This window comes from Eschscholzia californica, unplaced genomic scaffold (genome assembly GCF_041429995.1).
Source record: "Eschscholzia californica isolate CP2 unplaced genomic scaffold, dmEscCali1.0.p SCAF_1, whole genome shotgun sequence".
NCBI lineage: Eukaryota > Viridiplantae > Streptophyta > Magnoliopsida > Ranunculales > Papaveraceae > Eschscholzia > Eschscholzia californica.
The window spans coordinates 66,487,383-66,509,812 of NW_028238198.1; the positions used below are offsets into that span (position 1 = coordinate 66,487,383).

Consider the following 22,430-nt stretch of genomic DNA (forward strand, 5'->3'; position numbering starts at 1 on the left):
AAAGGACAAAATAGGAAGTAGGTAGCACGTCTGTGCACACCCCCCATCACATACCATAAATTATATTTCCACCCACCCATCATTTTCCTTTATTTTCTACTTACTTGTACCTTTTTTTAGTGGTAATCATTGTCTTATTTATTAAACATGAACGATATAACACTGAAAGGAGGGATACAGACAAGAAAAAATAAATATAACATTCATCATTGAAATGATTTTTTCAATTTTGTATCTTCGACAGTTGACAACCTTCTCCGCAATAGTAAGTGGAAAAGAGAAGTACTCCAAAGACGATCATACAGGACCATAACCAACGGCACTCAACTATCTTCCAACAAAAAGGCCAGATTGGAACCCCTTCGAACCATGACCACCTCTTCAGTACTAGATTTAGTTCAAAACACACCCGAAGAACCAAACGGAAAAAGAAATTAATAGCTTCAAAAGAGCCATGCAATTTCTTAAAGACGGAATCAAAAGATTCTAGAATTACTCCCTAGTATTCTCTCGATAGAGAAATCATGTCCCACCACGAAGCCAGCAAAACCATGCAGACAAGCTGCAAAGGGTGAAAGGTGAAGTAGAGAACCATAACTGGTGAAAAATATGGTCACAATTAAGACCACTGTTGCAGTGCTAACCAAGATAGGAGCCCAGAACCATAACAAGCACGGAGTTAAACCTATATATATTGTAGCGTCAGAGAAAGATGATAGCCCAAAATGAGTTTCAGAACTAAACCATAACCATTTACCCATCAAAAAGCTTCCCAAACATATAGAGAACCCAGACCCTATTTATTATTCCTGGATCGAACGACTGACCCAAATAGTGGTAAAAGCAAGTACTCCAACTATAAAAAATGGTTTTGGGTCACCTAACTACCACAAGGCCCACTAAATAGAGTAGCCATCAACTGAACTAGAAAGTACACACGTGTCACATGTCTTTTACCAATAGGTGGTGATCAACTCGGCAACCAACAAGTCATTGAAGTGAAAGTCAAACAGATAAAGAAAATATGGTTGATCCATTTGTGGGCAATAGGACTAAGGCTCCAGTGAAGAAATCAAAGAAAACTAATTGAGAAGTTGGACCTTATCAAATAGATATATACTTAAGAGGATGAGGATGGGGAGATCTAAGGATCTTACCGAAAATATGTAGTAAGAACAATACAATGAGTTTGAAGTATAAGTAACCAAGAAATCACAAGTAGATAGAGATTTAAATCATTTGAAGGCATGACATGCCAATGCTTCCGACTGGACGAAGCAGCAAATCAATTGAAGTAGAAAACACCAAAATCTGATGTCATTCGAGTTGAAATAGTGGGTAACAGTATGATTTATATGATTAGTGATAATGATTTTTTATGTAGTTGAATATATCGTACACCTATCTTTGTACAGTAGGGCAGGGTAGTAACCATGGGAGGAGCTACTTGAGGGCTATCCCTGGCTACAACCAGGGATAAAGTTTCTTTCAAAATATTAACATCAGATAGCACAATTCTCCCAAGATTGTTTTCCTTTTTTTATAAATTGTAAGAAAATATAATTACTTGTCAATCATATACATTACATTTCTAAGATTTACTAAGATATATCCATACTAATAAAATGTCGTAATAAATTCTGTAGCGAGAGACATGAAGATCAATTCCATGCATTTCAATTTTTTTAATTTTATTGTAGAGTTTATTTGTTCTTGCTTCATTGGTTCTTTTACGCCTTACCAAAAATTATGGGTCTTTTATGAAATAAAATTGTACTACATTTACCATGAAATCATAAGGGTGACAAATTTACATCGGGGAAATCTGCAATTTAAATCATTGTTAAGAAATCTATTATTCTTAGGGTTAATAAAAGTTAGATTTCTAAATCATTGACATGTCTTTGGAGAAATACATGAAGATGCATGTTCGGTGGTTAACATACTTGACCAATTGTAAGAGCATGTCCAACCTCAGTCGGCTGAGGCCGAGAATTCAAATTTTTGGCCTTAGCCGACTGCTCCAAAGGGAGCCTCTTGAGGTTGAGAGGAGGCCCAGGCCCAGCCGCAAGAGCACTGCAGTCGACCTAAAGGTTTGAGTCGACTGATGGTGCCACACATGAGCGTTGGAATCCCCCAAAGGTCATGTGTCTTGGTCGTTGGAGCAAATCCAACGACCAAATATATATTTTTAACTATAATTACTTTAATTTTTTAAAAGAAATTGATTAGTTTTAAAAAAAATTCGAAAATCTGAAAATTTGAAAAAAATAATAATAATAATTCGAAAATAGTTCAAATACGTGTTTCAGAGATACAGAAGATCACGCACATTTTTCGCACACCCACAAAAAACACACACACGAGTTTTCCACATGCACAAATTTTAAGATTAAAGACAAAAATGTTTGAGTTCAGTGTGGAGAAAGAAATAAAGGAGTTTTGGGTAAAACAAAATGGTTTGGGGTTTATTAATCCAACTCAAACTTTAAGTTTCGAAGTAAGAGTGTAATTATAGAGGGGCAATATGAGAAGAAAGAAAATGGTTTTAGACTTCGGAATCACCACAAAGTGTAATTTTAGAGCAGCTCCAAGTTGATGGTGATGGTGATAGTGATGGGGTTGGGGTTCCCAAATTCAAATTTGGGAGGCCCGACCCTCGAGGGTCCAACCAGGGAACCCAGGGACTGGGAGCGTGGAGCCTCACCTTTCCGGACTCCCAACCCCAAAATAAGACCGTTGGTGTTTCCCAATGATCACAGGGATCCACCTCATTTGTTTTTTTTTAATATAGTTGGGTTTGGAAAATGCATGGAAACCCAAAATTTGGGCCTAAATAGAGAAACTCATTTTTTTAAAACACTCTTTAAACTTTTAACAACATACATAATTATTTTGTTAACAAGACAAACTCATTTTTTCCCCACGATTTCCTTTTCACCCTTTTATATTGATAAATTAATTGTTAAGAACATATCATGTTGTTAACAACATATATAATGAATTAGCCAAAATATTATTTTTCTGCTAATGGGTATGTCAAATACAAAGTGTAATATGTAAAATATTTGTCTTTTTACAAAGACAAATTGAAAAATGCATTAGTCTAAATCTTTTTGTTGAAAGCAGAACAAAAAGTACAAGAACCATTTCTTTCTTCACATAATAAATCGAAAAATGCTTTCGCCAAAACGTTAATATCAATCTAAGTAGTCAAATGCAAAAGACAAAATGGAAAACATTTTTCCAGAACAGTTTTTGAGCAAAAACGAATTTGTTTAGAAATTTACAAAGTTGTTGAGAGCAAATTAAGATTTCCTCTAAAATTTTCAAAAATATTTTTCACGTTGATTCGGGATAAAGTTGTAATTTTACGTTTTTTTCAAATATTATTCCAAATTGGACATTTATATAATAAAACAGAAGGGAAGACGATGACTGAGATAGACATCCTTTTTCAATAAGAGATATTGTCTAGAAGCCCTTCTTAAAATTTAAAATATAGTCCTTCTTAGAAACAAAATTACCTATTTGAAGAAAAAAATAACTGTGTCATTAGAAAAAATAAAATAACTAATTAAAAAAAAAGGAAACAAAAGATATTTCAATAGTTAAAAAAATATTAAAATCTCTCTCAATAAAATAATAACTAATTTAAGAAAAGGAAAACAAAAGAAAATAATACCAAAAAATTAGGGTATCCAGAATATAGCAATATTATGTGGCGACTCTAAAAGCACTAGATATTGTCTAGAAGCCCTTCTCAAAATTTAAAATATATCCCTACATAGAAATAAAATGACCTATTTAAGAAAAAAAATTAACCGTGTCCTTAAAAAAAATAACTAATTTAAAAAAAAAATGAAACAAAAGATATTTCAAGGGTTAAAAAAAGAAACTAAAATCTCTCAATAAAACAATAACTAATTTAAGAAAATGAAACAAAAAAAAATAATACCAAAAAATTAGGGTATCCAAAATATAGCAATATCAAGTATGGAAAGTCGGGTCACATGTTTGGAGAGAGCGCCTAAAATAGTTCTACGGGGTGACTCCGGAAGCACTGGGCGACCCTAGTGGTTTTCATTACAGGAGGAAATTGGGCCCAAGACCCAATTTTAAATATTCTTTTTGATAAAAAGACAAGTTATATTTTTTTTGTTAAAAACCCAAATTTGTATATTCTTTTGTTAAAAACCCAAATATTTGTATTTTGTTTGGTTGAAAACCCAATTTCTTTTATAAAAGTGTTACAAGATGTTGTAAGGTGTTGCAAAGTTGTTACAAGGTGTTGCAAGGCACTCCAAAACTATTGTAAAACGATTACAAAGTTGTTGCAAGGCGCTCTCAGGATGTCGCAAGGTGTTGCAAAGCTGTCGCGATTAAAAAAGTACTTAGGGAGCTGAGGACTAAAAACAGTTGACTGCTCTTTTTAAACTAAATCCCAAATATTATAGGGAGTTTTAACCAAATTTTCCTTTCCCCCCAATTTTGGGTTTCTAAATTATCTCCCATGTTTTTGTTTAAATCTATTTATTGTGTTAAATTCTTTGTTTTTTTTAATTTTTATCAATTTTTTTTGTTTATCTTCTTAACATTCTCTCTCTCTAGAATACTGTTAAATTCAAAATTATTTTAATACTCATAATTTATAGTTAAAAATTGAAACCAAAACCTCACACATACGTCATTTGGATTTGGAAGTCTGGAGTTGAAAAAAAATCGGGACTCCCAGCCTGAACCCCTACATTAGTCTTGCTCTTAGACCTGATTCGTATTTCAAATTTTATTTGAGAGTTATAGTCTTTATCCGTTTATGGATGTAGCGCTAACTCTTTTTGGACTTTAACCCCAATAATTTTGTAATGTGATAAATATCGAATATGAATCAATTTTAATCTATTTGTAACGAAAAAACAAGAGCTAAACCCGTCATTGGACATCTGAACATCCATACCTGCTTACTAAATCTTTATTATCTCCTCATAATTGGAACCTATTACAAATGGATAATGCTACTCAGACTCTCAAAGTACACAAGAAGTCAAGAAAGTCGGCATTTTATGTCATTTCACCCAAAGTAAAAGTGATTTACATTTTTTTTTTTAATTTTAAGTTCTTCTGTACTTTGGGAGTCTGAGTAGCATTATCCATTACAAATTCAGAATTCCAGTTACTTCATTTGAACCTCATTAAAAAATGATTATATTACCAAGCTATTAAAATTTCTTTCGAGAAAAAAATCTATTAAAATTTAGATCTATTTGGTTTTTTGGTATAGACTCAAGAATCATTATATCATTGCATGACATTGATAAATACATCTCGGGTCGTAAGGGTCTTATAAAGACCCTTGTGGTCTTCCTATGGGGCATGAGAGCTCATTTATTCATACTTATATCTTATTTATATCCAAATTTAAGAATGATATTTTCGCTTCTGTGGCAATCAAAGTTGACCTTGGGTATGCGGAATGGATGTTCAATCACTACACCAATTTTTATTAGTATTATACATCAGAAATTGCTATGAAATTTGTTATTATACTATTTGATAATCAATTAAAAATGTTACAATAAGTTTTGCAAGAAAATACTGTTAAACACTTAGATATTAATTAGTAATCACCCTTTAGGTATAACAATCTTATTAGGTCCAATTACATGAGATAACAACACTTAGATATTACGTGGGATTATTCCCTTCTTTGAAGTTAGGTTATAAGGGTCTTCTTGGGTTTCATTTCGCTTTCTATCTTCAATTTTGCGTTTTCGAGCTCTATCACATATATATATGGGTAGGAGAAGATCCCGACTAAGTGTTGTTAAAAAGAAGTGGAATCAGAACAAGTCAAAATGACATGAATCAACCCCTTCTTGCGTCAAATAGAAAATTTTATTTTCTGAAAAACACATGCAAAATTTAAATAGTAGAAAAAAGAGAATGAAATTTTTTGAGCTGGTACTCATTTTTAGCTTCAATGGAATTTGCTTGTTCATCTTGGACTTTCATTTGGGGATCATATTTGATCCGTTTTAGATTATGCTTTCAGTGATGAATTCTAGTAGGAAGAAAGAGGTCGGAGATATAAGGAATCTCTTGTATTAAGCAATAAAATTTTGTTTGATTCACTTTGCTCCTGTTCCTTTAACTTTGATTAAATAGGTCTTTATTTTTAGAAAATGAAAATTAGTGTTTTTTAGTTTTCTCCAATATCTAAATATTTCAATCAAAACTATTTGTAGAAGCAATATTAAAATAATGTGTATAAAAAAAAACTTGGATTAAAGTGAAAATTTATCAAAAAGTAATTATACACCAAAAACTTTAGTGATAATAATAAAAATAATATTAGAAAACTTCAAAGAATTAGTGTTAATTCAAAAACTTTGACTCTTGAGTCTATATAAAAAGAAACTTGTTAAACAAAACTAAAATTACGAGGAAATGCCAAGTGAAGGAGACACGAACTTATAGGTATGCTTTCTCAAGATTAGAGAATGAGAGGTCTGAGTCTTTCTTTTGGAACAATTTTCATTCTATATATATATAGGAAAAGATTGCTAAGGCACAACAAACCAAGAAGAAGCAAACTTACATGAAGCCATTAAAGGTAAAAGGTATAATCCCATGGCAAATGACAAAATAATGAATAATTGGTGATTTAGTTGTGAAATGCTAATTGTGTGAAGAGTGGAGGCTTAACAAATGTGTTCTTTCTCGGTCGTTCTACTGGTAACGAGCGATACAGTATACATAAAATACCGATTAAGACATATTTACAGCTTTTGAATTTAAAAAACCCGAGGAAAACAAAACAAATACAATAACAAGACACCCTTTCATTCAACTAACAAAAAAAGACAGTCATTTAACAACTACACAGTATCTACACTTTTATATTTAGCAGCGAAGGAGCTACACAAAAGAAAGATATATTTCTATCTACTCAGACATTCAAAATCAAACTTTACCATCTGATGGATCCACTGAACTCTCACTATCGGTATCTGCACCGCCAGACTTAGTCCAAATTGTCTCCCAATTACGGTCCGCTCCTTCACGTTCCTTTTCCTTACCAGCAGCACCTGTGCTAACCAGACATGGGGGAAACGAGACCATAGAGAAAGGTGAAACACTGTTTGGAGATGAACCAATATCTCTAGTTACCGTGTACAGACCACGACTTCCACCAACATAAGCAGCACCAGGTTGCTCTTCACTTGTGGAAAATGGCACCTGATGAGCAGATGCCAGCAATAAACGCAAAGTCTCTCTGGCGTTCTTCTCCAGCACTGACTCGTTTTGTGTCATCAGTGGGTTTGGGTGTAAAGGGGTGATGGTAGTCGAAACGGTAGGGCCTGCACTAACTAGGTAACCACCAGACGAGCAAACATCCATAACTGGGATATGCACAATTGGGTCGCAGATAAACGGAGTAAAGGTCGGAATTTGTTGTGAGCTCGACCCTCCAAGGAAAGAAGAGACTGGCATAACCAATGGGTCGGGCATGAAAGAAGGCAAATCCAAGGGTGGAAAATTAGTTAAATCGAGAGACTGCCGAGGTGGGATTGATGGACTAGATGACCTCACAGCTGATAACAAGGATGATAGTGGTGGGAGAGACAGTGAGTCGGATAATGTCGTTGGCAGATGCGGCGGAGTAACAGTATATTGCAGGGTAGATGTCGAAGGAGGGGCCCAATTGTAGTAGGGAGAAAAAAGAAGAGGACCAGTAGGAACAACTTGGGATGAAGGGAATAGGTTTACAGAAGGTAGAAACTCAGATTTCCCCGGAGCCTCAAGGAACCCACGAGGCAAGATAGGAATGGGTAAGACTGCTTCTGCTAGCTTGGTTTCGGCTTGACTTAGGTTAGCCACATCCACCGTGGACGAAGAAACCACTGGCAAATTGTCAATGACCGATAGACTACAAATACTACTGTCTCGATCCTGTCCAAATCTTTCCATGAACTCATTTCCATGAACAAAGTCAGCCAAAGAATTTAAGCTTGGACACAGGCTGCCTTGACTGGTTGAATATGGGCTAACCACAACACTGCAACTACCTTTCGAATCGGAAGGCTCCGACAAAGAGGATGACAGATGGTTACTTGAATCAAGTTGTAAAGCAGAGTTCTCAAGCCCAGAACCTAATAGAGAGGGTGAATCATCTGGTGTACTTGCTTTTGTGCCACTTGTTGATCCATGAAGATATGTATGAAGATGAATGGCAAAGCAGTCGAGTCGTGACTCGCTAATTCCACTAAGTTTTGCTAGAGAGGGCTTCTTCCTAAGTAGACTCTTCACCTGCTTCAGCAAGAAAAAGGATAAATACACATCTCTGTCAATGAGACCTTATTTTAATTGTTAGAAGGTTATGAATACCTTAGCCAGCAATTTTGCACCATGGGCATGTGACTTCTCAGAGCACCAAAAGTATGAGACTTGCCCATCAGGTACTTGAAGTCGGAAAGAGCGACCAGAACTATCAGACTGGATATCTTCAATTACTACCGCAGAGCTTTCGGACTTGCTCCTCAACATAGCCAATTTCTCAGTGCAGCCATCATCGCCGACAAATGAGATCGCCAAATTGGAAGAAGGTAACATTGTCAAGTTTAGATTACCCCTGTGACAAAGTAGAATAAAAGAGGGACATAAAGTTTAGGATTACTCGATAACAAAAAGCAAATTGGAGTACTGATAGCAGTATACTGAAGATAGAAATGATAAGTTTCAACATTCAACAGATGTATGCAGTTGTTTACTTCCATTTGCTAACGATATAGAACAATGGTATCTCCAAGAACTGCAACTTCTAAAATAAATAAATATCTTAATTTGTGCTTCTACGTGCTAGACTGATTTCCCATAACAATTCAGTTTGCAGATCTGGCTGGTATTTTAATTCCATCCGCTTATTGAACAGAGAGTTATATAGATTGTGTGACTTCATACATAATGAGAAACTAATAACAATAGATATGGAATGTCGTACGGTAAGCACTACTGTACTAGAATCTATATAGGTAAGACTAAATAAATAAGGAATGAACAGCCATATAACTATTAGAAACTAAATAGGTAAGACTAAACAATTTGTCCGGATTCCAGATCCCAGTGGCCGTTTGAAACAGTAGAGAGATGTTTTCCGACAATAAAGAAATTGAGTTTACTAAGTCCGTAAAGTTGTTACTGTAAGGACCTGCTCCCAGAAAAAAAATGTAATTGGTGAAATATGTACTTCACTCACTTTCAAATCTTAATTCCTTGGTCATTTGTTGGGGTGACATTAATAATATTTCCAAGGAATGCCATCATTCCTCATCTTAAAAAATAATAGCGTAAGATACTTCTCGCCAGAAGGTTTTAAGCAAGTGTACGAAATAAAGTCATTAAAAACTCTGAAGCAAATGAAGTAGTTACATGTAGGATTTTAGACAGCTGTTACACGTCCATAACTGAGAAAGTAAGTTAGTACAAAAGTAGATAAAATACTCAAAATTGTTATTAAATGATAAATGACAATGAAATATCTATAACCATAATATTCTCACTGAATTTCTAAAATGGAATTAAGGGACGAATATAGTAGCCGCAACTATAGGCACCGTGAAGGAATAAAACCATGTAATACAAGAACATGAAACTACCTTTATTTCCCCTTAATTCAGAGATAACAGACATCACAAACGCCACTTTTCCTACAATCAAAAGATATATTTACTTGGGAGAATGAACTGTGACTAGTAATAAGTTGAAACACATAACCCTGTGACATCTAGTAAATTATCAACAGATACCGGACACATTTTTCAACTTAGACTATTTTACAATACATTTGATATGATGGGATTGCTCCAAGAAAATATAGACACCTTCAAAAACAAGTTAGTCAATAAGTATATAATATACTTCCACGGTACATCATTCCAAGATATGTATCAACAGCTCATCATAATCATAACTATTCTGTACTGCAAGATTTCTTTTAAAGGTTCAAGGACTGGGTTAGCTCATTCATTACCGATATAACATCAAACGTGACAATATATAATCAATTTACCGACCTTTTTGTTGTCTCCTGAAGTTCATAACGAAAGTCCTAGACGTTTCATTTTCTCAATCAAGATGGTAGAATCAGAACCAACAAGATTGAATCCAGCAGGGAAAGAGGTATCATGAGAAGGTCAGGCTGGACATGCATCTGCAATGTATACAAAGGCACTCAACATATGCACCTAGCAAGTTCTAAGATCATAATACTGAAGATTTTGACCAAGCCTAGCACAATCATAGGCTCGATGTGTGGTCTAAAGATGATAAGAACTCCTAGAATGATGAAATTGAGTAAATATCACTTGGTAATAATAAAAACTATACTTACGAAGTTCCTAACAGGTACAGTTTTACTAACATTTTGTGAGGCAGTGAGGAAGTCTACCAACTCTAGCAATAAGTAAATAAAAAACGATTCCATGAAAATTCCTTGGGGTATTGAAGTGTCCCCTCATCAACAATCAAATGATTATTCTTTCAAATATAAATACAGAATGACTCAAATGAGCATGAAACTATAGGTATATGGCTAGAAGCTAATGAACTGAATCTATGACACCAAAAATACCCCATGATTAAGATTTTAAATATAAGAAGTCAACAACGACTATTGTAACATTGATTAAATGCATGATAGTTATTCAGCCAAATTAGCAAGTCCAGACAGTAAAAAAAAAGACAGAAATAATTGTACTATCAACAGATATATTCTACTCATCACAAAGTTAAGTCCAAAAACTTGCATAATACTTGAAGATACTTTTTTACGTTCCTTTTCTCAAATAATAATTTGACACATCAAAAGATTCGTCCTTTCTTCTATTATTCTCCTCTTATTCTCCTCTATTTATGTTCTCAAAAAAGGTAATTCCTTCTTAATAGTGTTCCCTTAGTGGACCTTAAAAATTAACTCGCGTGCTTGCTTAGAATTTTATTCGTGAACCAAAACACAATATGAAGCTAAGAAACTAGAGTTCTAAAGCACAGAGACAGAGTAGGTGAAGGTTCCACAGCTCTATATATAACAGGTCTAGAAATTTTCTAACGATGCGGAATTCGGAAATCATTTGGCAGAGAAAATTCATTTAAGTATAAACAAAAAATACATGAATTCACATAAGACGAGTATGGAATACATATTTGATAACTGATAGGTTTTAAGAAACTTTTAAAGAAGGAATCGAGTAACATCAAAAAATGCTGCAAATAAGTTCATCTTCGTATGAGTATATCTCATGCTGCTTTTTTTCATAAAAGACTATCAATCGTTCAAAAAGAGAAATGCTTCTTACTGTGACTGTCTTATACTCTTACCTTATTTGAAATTGTTATGCAATTGAATTATCAGTATACTACGCATATTTCTTCTTCGTACTTATTAACATACTAATTAAAAATGCTTCTTTCAGGACAAGTTTATAACCCATTGTGTATCGACTCTAAGGGAAGACACCTCGATCAAGTTTCCGAGTAACATGTTAGTAAAAAGATATAGGGGGCTGTGAAAATGTCACTCTAACAAAAAATCATGGAATCAATACAAACACATTTTAAAAACTGTATGCTGATAAAATTAGGTTAAAATGTAAAACCAATAGTGATAATCACCTTTCAGCAGTCGGACAAAGAAGTGATCCACGCTTGATGACCTTCCCAACACGAATTGATACAAGAGGAACAAACAAGCACCGCCCCAGAATTCCAACCTCCGCTGCATCAAAATGCTGTTTATAAATAACAACACAATAAGATCAATTCAACTTCAAATGAGTATTCAATGAAAAATTTAAAGAAATGATAGTAAAACCCTACGAACCTGACTTAATTGAGCGAGTAATCGATCTTCGGCAACACCACTAGAAACATTCAACTTAAACAAGGGTTTCATCCTCTCATCAGCACGACAAGCACCAATAAGTTGTAAATCCAAAGCCTGTAACCACTGTGAAAAGTAATTATCACGATCTTCATCTCCTTCACCACTGAGAACATCTCTCAACCTCTCCGAAAAACCGCCTTGAGATCCAGAGTTTGTTCTTCCATGGCTAACTGTCGAAGATCCTAAAACTTCAGTTTCAGACATATCCAAACTCATCGAAGATAATAAATCACTAGAAATATCACTATTTGCTTGATTTCCAAGATCGGAACCTTCAAATTCATCGTCACTAACAAATTTATCTTCTTTTGAATTAACCATTTTAAAATCACAAATCAAAATTCAATGGACAATGATATAACGAATAAAGATTCAAAATGAAAACCTAGAAATCTCGGATTAGTAGATCGATCGACAAGAACGTTGGATAGATGGGCGGTGGTAAGATAGGGTTTGTGTTTAAGTATCGTCTTCTCAATTTAATCCGGCGACAAGTTCTGTTTATAAACAAGTAGACGAATGAAATAATTATATAAGAATACCCTCCGGACTTCAAAACTTTTATCAACTACAACTAATCATCGGGTTTTGAGTCCGGTGGTGGTTCGCGTATGCTGATTAGTCCCACGTCAGACGCCTTGCTGGTGGTTTTCTATCCCTGCGGTTTGCGCGAGTTTAAGATATTTTCCGTTAATTCCGTTTTGGCCCCCCTAACATGACTAACTCACTAAAATGGCCCCATAGATAATCAACTTCCCAATGGGGCAAAAATTTTTTTTTTTTTTTTTCGTTTAGTCAACTTTAAAGTTAACTTCTTCTTTACCTGTTTACCCTTCTTTTCAAAAGGATTTCTCTCTCTATTCTTCCTAGTTCTGAATTTCAGCGAAGTGTCACAGGCAAATGGTCGGATTGTACATTGGCAAACCCTTCGGTATTAACTTCTTTATCATCAAAATCCTCACTTTCTCTCTATTCAACCAAATCTTCATCATCATCATAATATGTTCTTACCCACACTACTAGAACGAATCAAAATAGTTGTTCTTTTATATTAACTTCTTTATCATCAAAATCCTCACCAATTTCTCTCCTCAACCAAATCTTCATCTTCATCATCATCGTAATCTACACTATTGTTTGATTTTTGTTTTACCCACATTAAAATTCTTTTCAACTGTTCCAGCTTTCCATTTCTTTATACTATTTTCAATTTCTTCCCCACCACTTTGATTTTTTCTTAATCTATTATAAACCAGAACACTACTTTAGGGGTGGTATCGGTCGGGTTCGGACGACCACAGGCAGTTTGCCTTTGGGATCGGGCGAATTGGGCTCATATATCTGAAGTCCATTAGAGATCTTCGGGCAGATCCTGTCGGTCATTTTCCACCTTGGAGGTGCCCACACCATTTTAACGTCCGCCAGCTGATCGGGCTTCGGCGGTCAGGGGTCGAACGGGCTCCGAGTTACCCGAGAAGAAAAAATCATTAAGAATAAAAAAACTGAATACCATTCAAAAATACAAGACAAAAGTTAAAAAAAATACATAAAACCAGCATTATATCAACAAATATAGATAAAAAGAAAAAGAAGAGAAAACATAAATAATATAACAAAACAAACTCAACATTATGTACAACAAAAATATACATCCGATATTCATCTCACAAAAAAAGTATTATAGAAGAAAATATGTGAACATAGATCTAGATCTCTAAAGTTCAAAGTTATGCACAGTATAGATCAAGAACTAATTATCCTCATGAAGTACAAGATCAAATAGAAAATAAAAATATATGAAAATACAAGAATGAGAGAATGCAAAAGATAAAGAATTAGTTTTGACCTTTCTTTACTGCTTCTTTAGTTTCATCCCTATACATCTCAGTCGTGGATCAATTTACCTGACAAACGGGTTTCTATCGGGCGAGTTATCGGGTTTATGTTTGCGGACACCTATTGTTCGGGTTTTTCGGGTCGGACATCAGGCAAAGGGCTCTGCCCGTGTCCCGTCTGCTAGAGTCGGTTTTAACGAGTCAGGTAAGCTCGACCTCGGCCTCAATTTGCTTGCAGAAACTGACGGTCGGAAAATAACTTTTTTTTGTCAATCTATATAATAAGGGAGGAGGGTATCTTTCCCCCTCCTTCCAATGGTCAAAATTTGTTCTCCCATGTTTATCTCGAATGGTTGGAATCCACTTTCTCAAAGTTTGAGGGTTTAGATTTGATTAGAATTCATTCAAGGGTTGAGATTATAAGAAAGAACATCTTTTCAAAGATCCCATTTTCGTTTGGGAATATCCATATTATTATTGTAGCCACCTCATTTACATATGGAGCCGTTAAACTTCAGCCTTTGAGGGTGCCTATAGCTGCAATGTGGGAGGCGTTAGCTCAACCACAATCATCTTACAGCCAACCTCACGTGACACATCAGATAGAACTGTCTGTGCCCGACAAGCACGAGTTCTACCCTCGTCAACTTATAAGGTCAACACCTTTACCCTCTTACACTTTTTTCAAATTTCAAAAGTCTTTCTTTCTCCATCGTTTTCATGTTTGTCCTTGAGAAACTCTTAAGGGTCCAGAATAATTATTTTAAGCACCCTTTTACAGCTAAATTTAGAGGAGACCTTAATGCCTTATATGCAACTTGGGTGCCTGCAACAACTATTAAGCGCCTTTAGCCCCTACCTTTGTCCTTCAACGAAGGGTCACTGGCAATCGGTCTATTGACATCTCCTAGCGATCCCTTCATCAAGAAAAAAAAAAAGTTGTTCTTCCTTCTCTCTTTCCTTTCTCTCTCATCAAACAAATATCTCTCTATCTCCTTACAATCTGGTGGGGTCAAAGTGCCCCATTTCTGCTCTATAGGTAAATTTCTGTCCTGTGTAGATTACAGAGGATGTTTGAGAATATGCCAAGGAACATGGTTGTGGGTGTGCTGAGGAAGCCATGAGGCTGAATTTTATAAAAGCTAGAAAAACTGTTAAAGCAGAACGAGATGGTAAAATTGGAGGAGGTATTTATTCGCCCACAGCCTTAATTCTTGAGCTCATTTGAAGGTCAGCCCTCTTGTGCATTCTGTTAATTGAAAATATTTTTCGTGGGGCAAAATAAAGATAAAGAACACGCAACTAGTACATAGAGTAAAAGTTTAAGTGGTTGTAGCATCCAATAATGGAAAGATAGAAAGACGTGAATGAAAAACTAATTACCAAAATCATGGTAATATTACTAATTACCCAAATCATGGTAATATAGCCTACCGATTGAGGATAAAATCACAAAAATTGAAAAGAAGCTAGGGAAGCACAATGCTTTCTCGAGCACAAAACAAAAAGCACGAAGACACCCAAAAAGTTCGGCCAACAAGTGAAGTCTTACTGGTACCACCACTTTTACAAAGTCTTCCCTGTTAAGCCACTCAATAGGTACCTACCAGAGTAACAAACTCAAGTTCTTTGCCCCTTGAAAGAGAAATCTAGTGTCATCTTCCAAGTATACCGCAGGAAGGAAGATAATGGCCGGCGCACCTGCTACTCTGCTAGCAGAAAACAAGAAATGCCATCCATAATAATGAATATAGGTAAGTAAAAAAATGGTTCGGAATCTGAGTTTATATTTTATCTTTCTAAGAATCTGTAACAACAAACTTTTCAAAAGAGAAGTTACATCTAAGCGATCGGTGGTTTCAATGGAGTAACAAGTTGGGTAAGTATTTTGCTGTCACAATACTTTCACTTTGTCTAAATTAAAGTCCTAAAGAGAAAATTTTGATGGCATCGAATCACACTATCACTTGCTTTTCCTTGGTTCTCCTGAGTACTTGTTGATAAGCCCCTCTACATCTTTCCAGAAGAGACCTTCAACGAGAATTCCATCGGTGGTGAACCTACAAAATATTCATCACTAGATATAACTTTGAAAAGCAAAAAATGGAAAAAAACAATTAATGTATGTAATGAGGGTTTATATACCATTGAGTAACGCTCTTGGTGAACTCAACTTTCTCCTTAGCTGAAACTGATTTGGGATCCGCACTGGCTATCGACAGTGTGTACGTGTCAGAGAATCTTGTAAACTTAGAAGAGATCACCAAGCCAGTGCTGTTAAAGGATCCCTGCAAAAAATACAGAAAACAAGAAAGTTAGCACAATAATGTTAGCGGATTAGGTCTTTATATTTATATATAGCATCTTCCACCAAGTTCAGAAGAACTTCGCAAGATAAAAAAAGAACTAAGCATTACATAAAAAGTCAGGAAAACAACTTTGGACGCGTTATAATTGGAAGTTTTATTGTTAAAGAGAATTGCAGTACTAACTCTAAATAGTGTACACTATGTGCAAAAGAATATCATCTTGCTATAGATAACCAACGGAGCCTTATTGTCCTTTTGGTTCTTGATGAAGTCTGATCTATACTAAACAGAAAATTTTTAGATTGTACTTTCAAGCTGTTCCATTGGGTGCAACCATTCCACCCTCTTTGAAGTTAGTAATTTAATATGGGAAGATGGTCTGAAGATTAACAACAAATTAAAACTATAAATTTTTACAAACATCTTTCTCAAATTCACGTAAACATACATAATAGATTATATGCAAGCACTTAATCGCACAACTTTGAAGCATAAATAGGGTTGCAAACATTTCACAAGATACGTGGCACACCAAGCAAATGAACAATTAGCAGCTATTTTGTCTTTTTGTAGTGTTTCAGGCTTTCAGAACGAGCAATGTCCTGAGGTGAACCTCACATGACAAAGATAAGGATGGCTTGATAGTTGATACTTATTAGTGCTATACCCCAGCAAGATCCTGAATCCACACTTCGAGCATCTGTAATGGGAGACTCAAGTAAAACTCTAAAAATCCAATGTCTCAAATCTCAGTTGAGAACTTGAGATACTCTTTCCGAGAGAGCGAAAAAAAAATATTCCAAATTTATTGTATCTCCAATGGAGATCTCAAAAATACCTTCATTTGATACATGTCATCCTAAATTTAACAGGACAAAAAATAGTTCTGAGAAAAGGTTTCCGATAGGTTTAAATCTAAAGATTGATGACTAGGATACTTAGAGATCCTCAAGAGGGCACTCTAAACTTAGAGTGTCTTCTTTAGGATCTCTAAATTAATTACCTTCCCATCATCTTAGAGTTCCAATTAGCATACTGGAGATATTGTTTAACAAAAACTCTAAAAATCCTATGTGGCACTCTAAGTTTTGGAGATTGAGTCTCCCACTGGATATGGTCTATCCCTACCGGGCTGTCCCAGTGGTTCCACACATAGATATCACGCAAGTAGAAACCTTTGCATGACATACTTATGCTATAGACCAGATGTCCAAAGTCCAAACCTATTTTCCTAGTTAAAACTATAAAAATAGTTTTTTTGTATCTATTAATTTTAAAGAGATGCCTAAAAAAAAAAAACATAGACCTGTACAGCCGGGTATTCTGTGAAGGAGGAGATTTAAGCCCTTCTCACCTTAATCACTGGACAACGATATCGGCATGCTTGTTACCGTATATATCTTGGTACCAATTAGCTTCTATTATTGAGCAAATAACAACGATTTGGGTTTTTATACAAACTCAATGAGATATGAATTCCAATGATCACGTTACTACGGATTTCCTAAACCAAGATCACCGTCTTTGGTTTTACACTACAGTATTATAAGTAAAAGTCAGAAGATGCAAATTTAAGGATAAACCCTAAGGACCTAACCAGATGATCCTCCACTAATATGATGATTTGGCTTCTGTAGTGGACAGTTGCTTGTCAAGCAACTTTGGGCAACTAAAAAAGCAAACATGATCATGATATAGATTTGCAAATTACTAACATGGCTTACTGAATTGATGCATGAGTAAATTTTGAACAAGTATTTGTCAAGGGCATTATAAAGATAATAACAACATATATCTGTTCTAGGGTTAATTCTAATTCACGAGCATCTCCGATATTGAATCAATATGAACTCCTATCAACTCTTTGAGCATCAGTAAACCGTAATTCAACTTTTTAAGAATCTTTAGCAGAAAAAACTTACAGGTAGAGGATAAGTAAACATGATAGCATCCTTCTCCTTGGTGTAAATGATCACCTGCAAAACTACATTCAAGATAACATATTTGTGCAGAGTCAAGGATCACCCAGAATTTCTTTTTTTACCACAAGATCATCTAAAAAATCAATTCATTTTCAAGAACAAGAAAAAAGTCATTAAATTTCGATCAATAACAATAAGATCTAAACGAAATAAGATCAGGAAGGAAAAGGATATAATACGATGCATCCAATCAAGAAATCCTTGTTCTCAGGAAACTTTTTAGGGTAGAATTGAGCAACAAGAGCAACAATAATGATGAGGGATCCCATGAACAATCTAATATTGCTCATCGTATGATTTTCTTTGTAACCCCGACCAGTAACGATCTGCAAAAAGATCAAAACAACAATTTTAACACTCAAAACCCTAGAATTTTCAAAGAGAGAGAAATAGAGATCTAGGGTTTGAAGAACTTGTATTGAGAAAAGAATAGATATTGTGAATTTTATACCTCAGAGACGGTTTCATCGAGAAGGTGTTTGATTGAATGAGGATCTAACAAGTTAGTCTTTTTAGGGTTTTTGGTAGCAGGAGAATCGTTATTACTGTCAGTGCTTCCCATTCTTCTTCTTCTTCTTCCTCAGCCGAGATCTGAAATTCTTTCTAATAGTTTGTTTACTGCGAGCTCGGGGATTGCGTTTTTTAGACAGAGGAAAAAAACGCTTGATACTACTAAACGGAAATCAACTTTCAGTATGTAGAGACCATATGGGAAGTTTATATGAAGGGTTAATTCCGTTTTGGCCCCCAATTTGTGACCAACTCACCGTTTTGGCCCCCATAAGTGTCCGGGAGTTCGTTTTGGCCCCAAAAATACTTTTTGGTCAGCTATTACATCATCAAGTTCTGACCAGATATTTTGTATTCCCAGTCTACCCCTCTCATCAAATTAAAAATCAATACGGGTCAAATCAACAAACTAGTTATTATTACCCTATTTCATTCCCCAAGACATTTTTCTCTTTCCCATTAATTTCCATTTCTTTCTCTCTCTACCTTTTACACTTTGGTATAGGTTTCTGGTTCTTTCTCTCTATATACTTTTCTCCTTAATCCGCCATTGAAGAAAAAAACAAGTCTTGTGTTTCGACGAAGCCATTAGCCGCATCAACAATTTCTATGATAAATTCTTCAGCTGTGTATGCGTGTTTTGACGAAGGACTACTGCTTTGCTGATCACTACAACATATTCCATCTTTGTGCATATACCAGATAGAACTCCAACTGAGTCAACAATGGCGAAAGTTAATAATCCTTGTATTCTAATTATCAAATTCGATGGCGGGTGATGATTGTGGTGGTGAATCAAGATAAATACCACAAGTACATAAAGATTTAGTACACAAACCTGGAATATCCATTAATAGAGTTTTAGGGTTTACACACCAACCAGGTCCCCAACATATCATAAATAAGTTCTTTGTTGTCAAATCCACATATGAAATTAGAACCAACAAAATTCAAAAGAAATATGAACCTTCAATTTCATTTCCACCCCAACAAATCATAGTACTATTAGACTATGATTCACCTCAATGCAAACCTCAAATTGATAATCTGAAAGATGAAGATAAATTAATCCCACAAGAAATCAACCCACACATGAGAATCTCCCCCACAAAACTCAACATGGAAATGTTCCTAAACCCGTTTCAATTTGAGTTGCCTTATTTGAATTAATCCCCCAACAACCTGATAGGTATTATTCAAAATCCCACAATAAAACCCTCTCCATGGAGTAAGTGGCTTAAAGTTTTCACCTTTTTGTGAAGAAAAAATCTTTAACTATAGCTTCTTCCCGAAAACTGTGTCGGATCCATAACTAATAGTGATAGTGGACACTGAACTATAGAGAGAGAAAGTGAAGAGAAAAAACTTTACTGTAGAGAGAGAGAAATGTAAAGAGAAAAAAGCTTTCTTCAATGGTGGATCAGATTGAGAGAAATGGGGAGAGAGAAAGACCTAGAAATTAATGGGAGAGATAGAAAGAAATGGAAATTAATGAGAGAGAGAAAAAGAAAGTGTCTTGGGGAATGAAATAGGGTGATAATAACTAGGTTAGTTGATTTGACCCGTATTGATTTTTAATTTGGTGAGAGGGGTAGACTGGGAATACAAAATATCTGGCCAGAAATTGATGATGTAATAGTTGACCAAAAAGTATTTTTGGGGTCAAAACGAACTCCCGGACACTTATGAGGGCTAAAACGGTGAGTTGGTCACAAATTGGGGGCCAAAACGGAATTAACCCTTATATGAATGAGAGCATCTCCAATGCAAAACTCAATCTTAGAAACTCGGAGTGCCACATAGGATTTTCTGCGTTTTTCTTACAAAATCATCTCCAATGCAAAACTCAACTAAGATCTCAAAGATGATGTGTCGAGAGTGGAATAGAGATATCTCAAGAGGACACTCTATTTTCAGAGTGTCCTCGTGAGATATCTCTAATTGTCCAACTCATCAATATTTAAATTTCAACCAATAGAAATCAAGTCTTCGTATATTTGCAAAATAACTAATTATTTTTTTTACAAAAATAACAATGACACGTAAGTAAAATAAAAGAGTTTAGAGTGTTGCATTGGAGACATACAAGAATTGAGGATCTCTATTTTCGACACCTAGGAGTGAGAATCTCAATTGAAACTTGACAAATAGGATGAATTGAGATTTTTTGAGTTTTGCATTGGAGATGCTCTTAGATTAGGGGAGTTTTATAAGGCCACCCCAATTTTGTTAAAAGGGGTCCCCATGAACCATTTCACTTTGTAAATATTGAGTGGACAGTTGAGAGCATCTCCAATGCAACAGTCAATCTTAGAAACTCCGAGTGTCATGTAGGATTTTTAGAGTTTTTTCTTAAAAATCATCTCCAATGCAACACTCTATTTAGATCTCTAAGATGACGTGTCGAGAGTGAAATAGAGATATCTCAAGAGGACACTCTATTTCTAGAGTGTCCTCTTGAGATATCTCTAATTGTCCAACTCATCAATATTTGATTTTCAACCAATAGAAATCAAGTCTTCTATATTTTCTAAAATAACTAATTATTTATTTAGAAAAATAACTATGCCACATGAGTAAATAAGATAATTTTAGAGTTTTGCATTGGAGACAACAAGAAATTGAAGATCTCTATTAACGCCACATAGGAGTGAGAATCTCAATTGGAACTTGACACATATGATGAATGGAGATTTTTTTGAGTTTTGCATTGGAGATGCTCTGAGATCTGTTAAAGATCTCAACTGTCCACTCAATATTATAAAATCTCCAATGCAAAACTCAAAAAGATCTCTATTTGTCATATATGTCAAGTTCCAATTGAGATTCTCACTTCTATGTGGCGGAAATAGAGATCTTCAACTTTTTTGTGTCTCCAATGCAAAATTCTAAACTTCTCTTATTTGTTATGTGTCGTAGTTATTTTTGTAAAGAAATAATTAATTATATGGAAAACTCGATTTCTATTGGCTATAATTCAAATATTGATGAATTGCACAATTAGAGATATCTCAAGAGGACACTCCATTTCTAGAGTGTCCTCTTGAGATATCTCTATTCCACCCTCGACACGTCATCTTAGAGATCCAAATAGGGTGTTGCATTGGAGAGAGTTTTCAAGCAAAAACTCTAAAAATCTTATGTGGCGCTCAGAGTTTCTAAGATTGAGTGTTGCATTGGAGATGCTCTTAAAAGCAAAACTACCTATTTAGAGCATCTCCAATGCAACACTCAATCTTAGAAACTCCGAGTGCCACCTCGGATTTTTTGAGTTTTTGATTAAAAATCCTCTCCAATGCAACACTCTATTTGGATCTCTAAGATGACGTGTCGAGGATGGAATAGAGATATCTCAAGAGGACACTCTATTTCTAGAGTTTCCTCTTGAGATATCTCTAATTGTCCAACTCATCAATAGTAATTGAGTCTTCTATATTTTCTAAAATAACTAATTAATTTATTTACGAAAATAACTATGTCACATAAGTAAATAAGATAAGTTTAGAGTTTTGCATTTGAGACATAAAAAAAATTAAGAATCTCTATTAACGCCACCTAGGAGTGAGAATCTCAATTGAAACTTAACACATAGGATGAATAGAGATTTTTTGAGTTTTGCATTGGAGATGCTCTTAGAGAATTTCAGATACGTAATTTTTAAAGTGTTATATTGAAGATGTATTTTCATTTGAAGATCTCATTAGTGTCTAATAAGAAAGAAAATCTAAAATGAAACTTGACACATAAAACAATTCGATTTTATTTTGAGGTTTGCATCGGAGATAAAGGAAAAACAAAAATGTGGTCACTCTTTATAAGAGATTACAAATATTTTCTTAATTATATGTTCTAT

General features: G+C 34.9%; 2 protein-coding genes across 2 annotated transcripts; both read right to left on the minus strand.

Moving 5' to 3' along the window:
- Nucleotides 1–6,822: 6,822 nt before the first annotated feature.
- On the minus strand, nucleotides 6,823–12,417 carry LOC147568414 (uncharacterized). The gene is made up of 4 exons (XM_086654856.1): nucleotides 11,879–12,417; nucleotides 11,671–11,786; nucleotides 8,389–8,632; nucleotides 6,823–8,310 (listed from the first exon to the last, which is right to left on the minus strand). The coding sequence occupies exons 1-4, from the start codon at nucleotides 12,260–12,262 to the stop codon at nucleotides 6,964–6,966; spliced, it is 2,091 nt and encodes a 696-aa protein (XP_086510982.1). The 5' UTR covers nucleotides 12,263–12,417; the 3' UTR covers nucleotides 6,823–6,963.
- Nucleotides 12,418–15,543: 3,126 nt separating this feature from the next.
- On the minus strand, nucleotides 15,544–18,731 carry LOC147568415 (signal peptidase complex subunit 2-like). The gene is made up of 5 exons (XM_086654857.1): nucleotides 18,519–18,731; nucleotides 18,238–18,393; nucleotides 18,008–18,085; nucleotides 15,922–16,064; nucleotides 15,544–15,836 (listed from the first exon to the last, which is right to left on the minus strand). Exons 1-5 carry the CDS (start codon nucleotides 18,627–18,629, stop codon nucleotides 15,740–15,742), a joined length of 585 nt encoding a protein of 194 aa, XP_086510983.1. The 5' UTR covers nucleotides 18,630–18,731; the 3' UTR covers nucleotides 15,544–15,739.
- Nucleotides 18,732–22,430: the final 3,699 nt, after the last annotated feature.

Excerpts from the sequence above, each read along its gene's own strand:
- LOC147568414 (XM_086654856.1), bottom strand. The coding sequence starts at position 12,262 with ATGGTTAATTCAAAAGAAGATAAATTTGTTAGTGACGATGAATTTGAA. Across the intron at positions 11,787-11,878 it reads TACTCGCTCAATTAAGTCAG|CATTTTGATGCAGCGGAGGT; the intron begins GTTCGTAGGGTT and ends ATTTATAAACAG. Across the intron at positions 8,633-11,670 it reads CTTTGTCCGACTGCTGAAAG|GGGTAATCTAAACTTGACAA; the intron begins GTGATTATCACT and ends ACTTTGTCACAG.
- LOC147568415 (XM_086654857.1), bottom strand. The coding sequence starts at position 18,629 with ATGGGAAGCACTGACAGTAATAACGATTCTCCTGCTACCAAAAACCCT. Across the intron at positions 18,086-18,237 it reads TTGGATGCATCGTATTATAT|GTTATCTTGAATGTAGTTTT; the intron begins CCTTTTCCTTCC and ends CTGCACAAATAT. Across the intron at positions 16,065-18,007 it reads TGTTTACTTATCCTCTACCT|GGATCCTTTAACAGCACTGG; the intron begins GTAAGTTTTTTC and ends TATTTTTTGCAG.